At 43.3% G+C, this 11,667-nt stretch overlaps 2 protein-coding genes across 9 annotated transcripts in view; one reads left to right on the top strand and one right to left on the bottom strand.

Annotated features, from left to right (window-relative positions):
* Positions 1-11,667, top strand: part of LOC310843240 (cilia- and flagella-associated protein 337-like) — a 1,288,916-nt gene that overhangs the window by 621,224 nt on the left and 656,025 nt on the right. The gene's annotated exons all lie outside the window — the stretch shown is intronic.
* Positions 1-11,667, bottom strand: part of STARD13 (StAR related lipid transfer domain containing 13) — a 231,072-nt gene that overhangs the window by 3,430 nt on the left and 215,975 nt on the right. For 5 of the 8 annotated variants that reach the window (XM_083736121.1, XM_083736123.1, XM_083736122.1 and 2 more), the window contains 3 exons: positions 11,431-11,648; positions 9,929-10,105; positions 7,214-7,913 (listed from right to left, as the gene is read on the bottom strand). In XM_083736121.1, the coding sequence (XP_083592247.1) occupies positions 7,796-7,913; positions 9,929-10,105; positions 11,431-11,648 (513 nt within the window). In that variant the 3' untranslated portion in view covers positions 7,214-7,795. Of the gene's footprint in view, positions 1-7,213; positions 7,914-9,928; positions 10,106-11,430; positions 11,649-11,667 lie in introns of those variants that run through there. The other 3 variants (XR_014563562.1, XR_014563563.1, XR_014563564.1) reach the window with 1 other exon arrangement.

The raw sequence follows: 11,667 nt of genomic DNA, 5'->3' as shown, positions 1-11,667 counted from the left end.
CCCCCCTCCAGATGCCATTGACTGCAACTCCCATCTTCCCCAACTATTGACTAAATTGGCTGGGGGCTGACAGAAGTTGTCCACAAGAAATGGAGAGTACCTCATTGCTTACCCCTGATCTGAGGCAATGGGAGATGATCCATGTCTCCCCAAACCCAAGTTTTGCTGACCCTATCCAAACATTTAATCCACAGAACTCCACAGCAAAGTGAAATGTTAAAGCCCAATTTCTACTTTGCTCAGAACATGTTCTACCATACTAGAGAAAAAGCGAGGGAGACTTCTCAGGGTTGCTGACTCCCTCTTTGTCCATTCCTAGATGAAATATAATTTTATTCCAGCCAGTTTTTAAACGTACTATCTATTATTTGTTGGAATTATACTTTGTGGCTGCAGTTTTTAATGTATTTATTGTTTGAAACTTTTTGGATGTATTTTTATCAGAAAAGTGTAATATAAATGACACAATGTGAGGAAATATTTTTGCCCTAAGGAGATCATGATTCAAGTCCACTAACTTCAGTTAGACCCTGTCCAAGTCCAGAGTCTAAGAAATGCATTTTAGTAGATGGTTAGATAAAGCAGGTCTAGGAATTATAGCAGCAAAACTTTCTGTATGAGAGAGGGGACAGTATATATAGCCTGAGTCAGATGAGTCATTCATGTCCCCTCCACTTTTCATATATTCTTTGGAATAGGTCAATTATACATACAGAAGGAATCTGCTATAAATGTTTATTTATAGCTTTAAAAACCAATTTGATTGCAAATAACTATGTATTATTTCCTCAAGCTTGCCATGCGATCCTGGAGGCCTATCTGGGCTCAATGGAATCTGATTTTTTCATATCAAATACTGTGAATTAGAAATTTATTTTTTAGTGATGGGCATAATCTATGCATTCTAAGTTGGAATAGGCTGCATCCCTCTCAGGCTTTTGGGGGCAATTCTCAATTTTTAAGGAAAGACAGCAGCAGAAGCTCCCTCACTTTTGCCGGCCCTCTCAGCTGCTGATTTCCTTTCTCAGTCTTTCCCCAAATGTACAAGTTGTAGTGGAAGAAGGAAAGTGCAGCCAAGAGAGCTTGTGAAAATGACATGTTTCCCCTAAATCCCCATCTTTCAGCAATTGAGACTTTTGAGCATATTTGAACTATCCATTCAGGACCAGCCCTGGACATTTTGCTGCCTGAAGTTAAGAACAAAATGGCTCCCTTCCCATCCCATCCTATGAGGCTGGCATTTGAATCATACCTCAACACTAGCGATGGGACAACATCCTCTACCTGAACTGAGGACAGCAAACTAGCTCAGGGGTAGTAAATATAGGTCACACAATCTCTGTCGCACATCTTGCTACCCCTCCACTCCCCAGGATGTGCTTCCTGGGGTGACTGCCTCATTCTGCCTAACGGTAGAGCTGGCCATTTCCATTGTTATGGAATGCTGGGAATTGTAGGGTTGTTGGTTCTTTTTATGTCTAGGTCTGTGAGTCAGGATAAATAAAATAAAACAACAAAAAATTGCACCTCCCAAAGTGAGCAAAGAAGTCCAAGAAGTCTTTACTGAACATGCTTGACCTAATTCTGCGTACTATAGCTGGATTTTTTAAAAATAGCCTTTCCAGTCAATGAGTCAGGAGAAATAAAAGTCAATATTTTCTATATCTTACCTCTGCAGAAGCAGCCTTTAGCTTTCACCTCAACAGCTGCTTCCCCTCCTCACCTCATCCTCCTACAACTTAATAAGTTTGTGGAAGTGTGGAGGAGGGAAACAGGCTGATGAGCTGAGACAAAATGCCAAGGGGCTGACTCAACTAGTAATTACTTTGGGACTACTAAAGTGACAGAGGTCATTTAATGACTCCTTCCAAAATTATCATTCATCCCTACTGATTGTACAGGTATAGGAAAGACTGGGTAAGGGGTTGAATTGGTGTTATGTCATTTTTGGATGATCTTGGTGTATGATGGCTCTGCCAGTGAGTGTGTTTGAAAAAGTTGGTTCCAGTTTACGGTGCCAACTTTCTGGTTTGTATTGTAGGCCTAAATCAGTCTTCTCCAACCTGGTGGAGTGCCAACCTGGTCCAACTGAAAACCCAGAAGCATGGCCGATGGTCCAACAGAGTTGGGGAAGGTTAGTGAAAATTATATATTTTATTACACCAATCCTTGGGGTAAACATAAGTTCTAACAAATTATTACTGTATGATCCTGGCAAAGAAGGGAAGTCTTTATGTACCACCATCAAACACAACTTCCTGGTACAAATCCAGATAAATTTGAGTACTGAAAATACAAGACATTTCCCTGCATAGCCTTAAAGAGAGAAGTTGCTTCCCCCGATCTACATATTTACAATAAATATTGCTGCACTACTGACAGGAAGCATCTCCTGAGGCACCTACAGTAATTCAATATGGCTTATCCTCTGGTTTTGAGTGACAATTTCTGCATTTAGGATTATGATGTTTTGGAATGGTTGATAAGTATTTAGCTGTACACCAGCATTGAGAAGATTGACTTGACACTACTCCCATTCTTTCTGCGTGGCCATGTTAAGGGATTGGTATGGTTTTTTTCCATTGGATGGACTTGTACAGTGTGGAAAGGAAATACCACATGACATACTTTTGGGCTTTCTAGTTTCTAGACTTCTTACAAGTGTTGCATGCAAGCTAAGGCCATGATGAAAATAATACAGTGGTACCGCGGGTGGCGCTGTGGGTTAAAGCCTCAGCGCCTAGGGCTTGCCGATCGAAAGGTCGGTGGTTCGAATCCCCGCTGCGGGGTGCGCTCCTGTTGCTCGGTCCCAGCGCCTGCCAACCTAGCAGTTCGAAAGCACCCCCGGGTGCAAGTAGATAAATAGGGACCGCTTACTGGCGGGAAGGTAAACGGCGTTTCCGTGTGCAGCTCTGGCTCGCCAGAGCAGCGATGTCACGCTGGCCATGTGACCCGGAAGTGTCTTCGGACAGCGCTGGCCCCTGGCCTCTTGAGTGAGATGGGCGCACAACCCCAGAGTCTGTCAAGACTGGCCCGTACGGGCAGGGGTACCTTTACCTTTAACCGCGGGTTAAGAACTAGATTCGTTCTGGAGGTCCGTTCTTAACCGGAAACTGTTCTTAACCTGAAGCACCACATTAGCTAATGGGGCCTTGTGCTGCCGCTGCCACGCAATTTCTGTTCTCATCCTGAAGCAAAGTTCTTAATCCAAGGTACTATTTCTGGGTTAGTGGAGTCTGTAACCTGAAGCGTCTGTAACCCGAGGTACCACTGTAATGAGGGGGGAAACCCCTTAGTGTACTTTTGGTACGGCTGGGCCAGTTGCGGCCTGTAAGGAGAGGTAGAAGCAGAGAAGTCAGCACTATGCAGGGACAATGGGAAGAGCCTCTCTGCCTCAACTCTCGTCCTCTTATTAAGTGACAGTGATGCTGCTGGGGGAGAGTCAGGTATTCGCTGCTGCTGCTGCCATCCATCAACTACGAGTGGCCCAGGCTCACCAAAATTAAAATCTACAATCCTAAACCTGAGGTTTTTTTGTCTTGGCCTCAGTCTGCATCCCACACTGAGGTGAATATGAGTATGGTTTGATATTAATCCAGTGGCATACCTCTTTCTAGAGTTGAAGTATTGGGAGAATGGTGCATGGTGTTGGGGTTTTTATACCACCTAGACTAGATATTTCCAAAGCTCCTGTGTGTTGTCCTTATAGGCACAATCCTACAGAGATCACAAAGCTTAAATGAAATCCAGGCAGACTATAGTCACCACAGAATCCCATGAAAAGCTGTTTCTGCACTATGCTCCAAAACAACCATTGTGTGACAAGCAGAAATTCGGGAAGTGAATCTTTCCTCACTGCCGCAGATTGGCATGCTGGAAAAAGTTTCATATACTGAATTAATTTGTGCTTGCCAACTCTGCTGTTCAAGGTAAAGTGACCTGACAGGAAAAAGGCATCCCTCTTCTTCAGGAAAATATACTGTATTCTACTGAATCAAATTCAATGGCACTTTTTGATTGACTGAAAACAATGAATTAAAACACTGACAGCACAATGCATGTCTGCTCAATGGTAAGGCCCATTGAGTTCAATGGGGCCTACTCACAAGTGAATGTGCAATCTGAAAAAAACAACCATGTACCACAATACATAGAAAGTCAGGGTGAATCTGACTTAATTAATATGAAAATAACTGCATATTTTAAACTAAATTAGGAATGAAACTGCGTTTTGTTCCATGCTAGTTTCTTTCCTTTCTTTAAAAAAGCTCACCCTGTCTCCATAAATTACTTCAAAAAATAATGATTTGCTTTACAACATTTACCCCTTTTCAGAATGAGAAATAAGTACTCCCTGATTATGTACTGCCAATGGACTCTTAGGCTATCATTCTAGAATACGAGCAGCTATTCCTGTTTTCATTCATGAGGAACAAAATGACATCTTTAGGACAACTGCTATCCTAATGTGCCGACATTGGAACGGGACAGATTTGCTTCCAAGCCATGCATTTAGGATCAAGGCCTAAGGCCATCAGATGAAAAAGGACCATCCAATGAAGCTGAATGTTTGGAGATTCAGGACAGACAAAAGAAAGTACTTTTCCACACAGCACCTAGTTAAACTAGGGGTTTTGCTCCCAACAAGAGGTAACGATGGCCACCTAAAAGAGGATGAGACAAATTCAGCAAGGATAAGGCTACCAGCCATGGTAACTGCATTGCCCCTCCACTGTTGGGGACAGTATGCCTCTGAGTTTCAGTTGTTGGGACTCACAGGTGGGGAGAATGCTGTCTCACTCTTGTCCTGTGTGCTGGCTTCAGGGTCACCATTGTGAAAACAGGATGCTGGACATAGATGGGCTTTTGGCCTGATCCAGGACGCTCATCTTGTGTTCTTAAAGGTGCTCCAGAGATACAGTACCACCTCTTCCCAGAGTTTGCCATTGCACTTTTTAAATTTATGACACATTTTATAAGAAGCTTATTCTGTTTAGTAAAAAGCTTATTAAGGGTGTAATCCTAGACACACTTACCTTGGAGTAAGCCCCGTTAACATCAATGAGGCTTTCTTTTGACTAGGCATGTTTAGGATTGCCCTTTAAAAGATCTCATTCCTATTGTGCAGATGGAAACAAAGCTCGGAATAATTTCAGATACAATGGGGACATTAGCTTGTGTTTCTATAAGCAAGAATTCTAAGTGGGTTGCTTTAAGACTATTATTAACAACAGCAGCAGCTATATAGATATTTTTATTTTTAAGGATCCTAATGTTGTTGGAAACAATGTTTATCTGGCAAAATTGCTCTGTTGCTGGGTATTGTTTTCTTCACACCAGTAGTCCAATTTGTACTTCATTATAGGCATGCAACATGAGTGCAATACTAGTAGAATATAATGGTTAGCGATGTGCTGTCAGGGTTGTTACTGTATCCCAAACTAAAGCTCCATATCAGAGAAAGTTAATCACTGTTACGCCTCATTAAAATCAACGGGGAAACTTAGACAAGTAATGGACACGGGTTAGCCCAGTAATAATAATAATTTATTATTTATACCCTGCCCACCTGCCTGGGTTTCCCAAATATGAGCTTGATTTGTATGGGCTTGGCCAACTGTGTTTACTTGCTAAAATGTTGGGAAATGTTCTGGGTCCCATCACATACCCCAGCAATGGGAGCTCAATGCAGTAGAAATCCTTTACTCCCCACTGCAATGAACTTCCTTACCTACTTGCCTGGCTGTAAAAGGTCTCATTTCTCTCTTTGCCTGGCTGTGTTGGCTGTTGCTTCCTTCTCTTTTCTTTCCTGGCTCTTGGAATGCTGGCATAGCAGCATCTCAGGTGCCAGAGAGCGAATTAAGAGCCTCTGCTTCTGCTGACACTGGAACAGTTGCAGCCAGGCAAGGGTGTTGGTGGAAGTGAGTTTGAAGTTCTTGTGCGGCTTGGATTATAATCTGAAAAGCTGCAGAAAAGACTATGGGGCCACAATGATTTTTCAAAGACCATTATGAGCTGCTGAATCAGGGAATTGTAAACTTTGTTTATTACCGTATTTTCCGCCCTATATGACACACTTTTCCCCCCTCCAAAAATGAAGGGGAAATGTGTGTGTGTCCTATGGGGCGAATGCAGGCTTTCGTTGAAGCCTGGAGAGCGAGGGGGTCCGTGCACACCGACCCCTCTCGCTCTCCAGGCTTCAGGAAGCTATCTGCAAGCCGTGGAAGAGCTGCGCGAAGTCGCGCAGCTTTCCCATGGCTAGCGGAGAGCTTGCCTGCACCCAGAAGCTTGGGGCGTGCTGAGCTCAGCACACCCCAGGCTTCGGGCTTCGCGTAGCTCTCCACTAGCCATGGGAGAGCTGCGTGAAGTCGCACAGCTCTCCCATGGCTTGCGGATAGCAGCCTGTTCTGGGGGTGGGGTCGGGGGAAGCTCGGGCTTCCCCCGCACCTGGGGGGAAAATAATTATTTTCCCCTTTATTTCCCCCCCCCCAAAACTAGGTGCGCCCTATGGGCCGAAATATATGGTACTTATTTATAGGAAAACCCCACAACACAGAAAGTTATCTGCATGGCTCACTTCAGGGCTATCGCTAGTCATGACCTACTCAAGTTCCATTTGATTTCAATGAAATTTAACCATGAGCTACTTTCTCTGAATCGGGACCCAAATCTTTATGTCCTGGGACAGCAAATCTTTGGATAGGATCTCAAATCACAAAGCCTTAGACTAAGTACTGTTTGCTATAGAATATCCCTACAGATGTGAAGAGGACTGTTCTGGAGTGACTGATTTGAAGGTCCATCGTTGCAATGTGAGTTTAAGCAACAGATGCTGGATATGGTAAGTAAGATTTCATATGGGCTCAACAGTTGCTTCACCAGCTGTTCTAAGCATTTCCTTGTTACCATGGTGTCTAAGGATTAGCCCAACAGTCGTAACAAATATTCTGAAAACTGCAAACAGTGAGCTTTCAGCTGATCCTGTAACTTCTCTATTCCTTTTTCAAAGATACCCAGCATATATTCTCAGCTGCTGCTTTCTGCAGGCAATTGTAGATTATTGTCTGCCAGTGCTATCTGACCAGACTGCTTTTCTGCTGTTCGTTGCCCTTCTCTCGCCTCCTAACAGCCCCTTCTCAACCCTGTACGCCCATCTCTACGCACCTCTTTATATAAGCTTTGCAAACATAGGATCAGCTTAAGTACTCCACTTGGCTGATAGTCACTGCGCTGATGATGTCATGGTTTTAACAGCAATAGCAAATGCTGTTTACGAAAGCTGGGAGATGCTGAGATCTAACAGAATGGAAATCATTCCAAACAGATGCAGGAAGTTTCTTCTAGAAAGTTCTCTTATATACAAAACTTATTATATTTACATATATGTGTGTGTGTTTGTGTGTGTGTGTATATATATATATATGTATGTATGTATATATATATATATATAGGCAGATATGATACATAGCAAAGTCTATACAATATTTACATCTCTTATTTACACTTTAAAATAAGCTTCTCAGAAGCTTTTAAATATTAGAATTACGCAATGGAAAAGCAATGACTACAGTCAATTTGTGTAGCCTGAAAAAGTTCTTGGACAAATATTCTTCAGTGAAGGAGATCAACGAATACAGGACGGGGCTGGGAGGGTGAGTGAGTGAGTGAGTGACATTACCAGACCATGGCAGAACTGCCCAAGCAATCCTTGCTTGGCTATTGCACAAACGTAGGCTAAAATCACCCAGTGGCTCTAGTTTGTCCATGGAACTCCATATATCTCGGTATCCAGCACTCATATTTTTGTTTCTGGTCCCTCAGCAATCAGCGGTTGAAATGAATTCCTGATATTGGCAACTTCAGCAGCACACAGATGTCCAAAGCCTTTGTTGTACCACTCTAACGAATGACCTCTGGAGGGAGAAAGAGGAAAATTACTGTTAAGCATGTTCTTCCCCCAGCCTCATCTTGTTGGTAGGACATAAACACTAACAAAATAGGCAGAGGACTCATACACACCACGGTGCTAAACAATGCAGCTATGGTCACGCCTGAAAATCATGGACTGAAAAACTCCACTACACAGAATAAAATGTACATTTTACCCCTGACACGGAGAAAGCCAGTATGGACAATGTTTAGATTGCTTGGCCCGAGTCCAGGAAACCTGGGTTCAAATCCTGCATCTCACACATAAATACAAAGGCTGAGCGCCTGCATTTCTGCTATGTGTTTCTGCAGTCTCTGAAGAGCATTCACACGTCTGAAAGTAGTCGTAGTAGTTCAAATGTGCAGAAAAAATATGGAAGCATGCTTTCTATAACCTGTGACATGTTCTTTACACTTCTTGGGTTATCAAGTTGGGGCCATTTTATCATCTATAAAATGGGAACGGTGGCAATGCTGTTGTGAGGACAAACAAAAACAACTCTGCAGCACTCACACACATTACAGTCCTGGTCACAAACACATGAGCATGACTAGTTCAGATGAAATTCTGTTTTCACAAATGGGTGCAGGGCTGAAGGCAAAAACTACACTGTAAAATGTTTTGAGAATAATAGCACCAGCTTTACTGCACTGAGTGGAAAGATCAGCTGAAGTGATACATTATTAACAGTTTTCAAGAAATAAACACATGGAATCGCGCAGAAGGATGGAGCTTCAAGAGAACTCATCTGTATGCTAAAGTACAGTTTTACCCCAGATGAGTGAGATTATATATTTATCTTTCAGTGAATTCTAGAACTGTATTTAAATCACAAAGAAGAAATCCCCCACAACTGCTGTTCATTTTATAATCCTCTGAGGATTCAAAATTCAAATTAGATTGTTTAAGCACAAAAGAATACACTAGGGACAGAAGCGCTGAATGACAAATTAGATGAGGAAGGGCAAAATCTGTGGCCCTATGGATGTTGATGGGCTGTCAACTCCTAGCAGCGCCTGAAAGTATGGCTAATGGTCAGGCTAATGGTCCAAGCAACATCTAGAGGGTCACAGGGTCACTATCCTTGGATTAGATCTTGTTCACAGGATTACGAAAACATAACATGCACAAAATCATGTAGAGATGCAAGAGCAGGAATGACGTTTGCTTTGCACAGCGGTATATTCATCACCCCTTTCCCACAAGGAAGGCCATGCACACCAAACAGGAGTGGTTGGCGAGGAGGGGAGCCACCATTTACCTGGCTTCCAGGTAGCCACATTTCGGCCACTTACTGGGAAAGAGAGGAGTGAGGCAGTGGGGAGACTGGGAGCTGAGTGGGAACATCAGCAGAGCCAATCCTGCTGGGGAAACTGCACAGCGCTGACCTTCCCACTGCCTCACTCCTCCCAAAAGCAGCGGCAGCCCCCTTCCCTACCAAGCACTCTTGGTACTGATGTTTCATGAGACATCCCAGAGTTTTCTTCTATTTGGCTGTCAAGGCGAAATAGAGTTGGGGCCAGTTTGGGCAACAGTTCAGATATTTTTTTATGGCACTATGTAGTGAGCTGGCCTGCTAGCTTCATACTCACCAGCCACATGAAGATGGCTTGTTGACTAACTGCCACCAGATGCACATGGTGGTTCTCTTGAAGCACAATTGTTCAGAAACTGAGCTGCAATTCACAATAATTTGGGAGGAGCGTATCTCCATTGAATCAATCTAAGGATAATTGAATAGCTAAAAAATCATGTTGGAGGTGGAGCTAAACCAGCCCATGCACAGTTGCCTGAGAGTAAGTCCCATTGGGCCAAAGGTGATACAATACTCAGTAAGCAGGTTTTTTTAAAATCCCGTTTTTATATTAACCAAGCAAGTAGAAGTTGTTTCTCTTAACCGAAGTAACTGCACTCTTCTAAGTTTGCCAATCAATGCTCAGAAAAGCTAGTTTTGTTAGGAAGCCTGTTGACCAGGATCTTGGCACTGGTGATACTTACTTCAGGTCCACCCTGCAAATGTGTGTCAGGCGAGATTTCCCAGAGCCACAGGGCTCTATTAAGTACTGGGAATCCATAACAACTGCTCGCACTCCTCCCATCAGAGGGGCTTCTTCATGTTCCACGGATACAGCCACCAATATGCACATCCCCTTAGGCAAATCAGTTCTCCACGTCCTGTTGAAACAGGTTTTAAGACAGGAAATGTGAATTGGAGGGGAAGAAATAAGGTATCCAGCCTTGCGTTTATTCTTTCAGTAGTATACTTGCCTCAGTACAATAATGCAGAAGAGTGATTTGAGAGAAGAAGGGCAAATATGGTGGCTGTGGGAGTGTGGCTTAACACAAAATGGCTGCCAATGGGAGCATGCCATAACACAACATGGCTGCCACATGTAAAAGAAAAGAAAAAAGAGACAGGAGCACAAAATGCTGCAGGAATGCACCTTGTCAATGGAAGAGGCACGCACAGCAGCCACCACACTCCCTCACAGAAAGAAGCTGGGAGAGTGGATGTCCAGTCCTGGCACCCAATGAAATGTGAGCATGTTTAAGGGGACAATGTAGGAGGAGAGCTAAGCAGCAAGAACAAGTCTCTTAGGTTGTAATTTTCGGAGGGGATGGCATTTTACTGAGGACTATTTTAAAATAGAAAGGGACTGATTTCTCTGTTTTGTTTCCAAACTAAATTTCAAGCCAACATGTTTACACACACACTTGGTGGAGTCAGGAAATATACTTTGCAGAACCAGGAAAATCGAGATGGGTTGAAGTCTTATGGCAGTTTCCTCAGTTTGGTAGGCAGCTAGGTCCCCCACCCCCCAGCCAAGGAAGATGCCTCCTGCATAAGCACTTCTTACACAATGGGGGAAGGTAGTAATAGAAACTGAAGTATCAGCCTGCCATGAAGAACACAACTCCTTATGGGGCCACTACAGGAAAAACCCAGAACAATTGGATCAGTGGAATTAATGCTGTTCTGATACCCTACACAGCTACATAAATTAGTCATTGTTTGAGGCAGCTGCTAATATTTATGGTTTAATGGCATCATTTAATAACTAGTTTTCAGAGTGAAAGATGCAAAGGTGTTCTTTTTTTAGAGAGAGACAGAGAGACAGAGAGAGAGAGAGAGATTTGAACTGATTTTATAGATAGCTGATACGAGTGAAGTGTATTTTCTGTTGTTTGCTGAGGAGTTTAAGCTATGTACCTTCATCTACATTCAACATAAACACTGCAAAATGCCAATGTAGTTAAACTCCCACAAGAGGAAATGTTTAGATAAATTTATGGCGGATAAGGCTACCAGCCATGATATCTATGCTCTGCCTCCATGGTCAGAGGCAGGAATGCATCTGAATACCAGTGAATGGAAACCACAGGAGGGGAATGAATTATCACGCTCTGGTTCTTGCAGGATTTCCATAGGCATTGGGTTGGCCATTCAACGTGCCTTGGTGGTAAGGTTGCTAACATACTCTACCACTAAATTAATTTACCTGAGGACTAAGAAGTCTCTAGCAGGATGGGGAGCCATACTGTTCAGAACATATTGGTAGACCTCTGTCTGCTTGTCCAACGTTTCAATGACTTTCCACTGCAAGAAATCCTCATCCCAAAGGTGGCGTTCTCTTAGAACTCGGTTCAATACAACAGATGGAGGAGCCTCAACTTCCACAGATGCCTTCCAAATCCTCAATGGGTTTCCATCTCCTACCTTAATCGAGGAAGTGGCG

Source organism: Podarcis gaigeae, assembly GCF_964106915.1.
Source record: "Podarcis gaigeae genome assembly, chromosome: 4".
Lineage (NCBI taxonomy): Eukaryota > Metazoa > Chordata > Lepidosauria > Squamata > Lacertidae > Podarcis > Podarcis gaigeae.
This window is presented reverse-complemented; position numbering and strand designations above follow the sequence as displayed.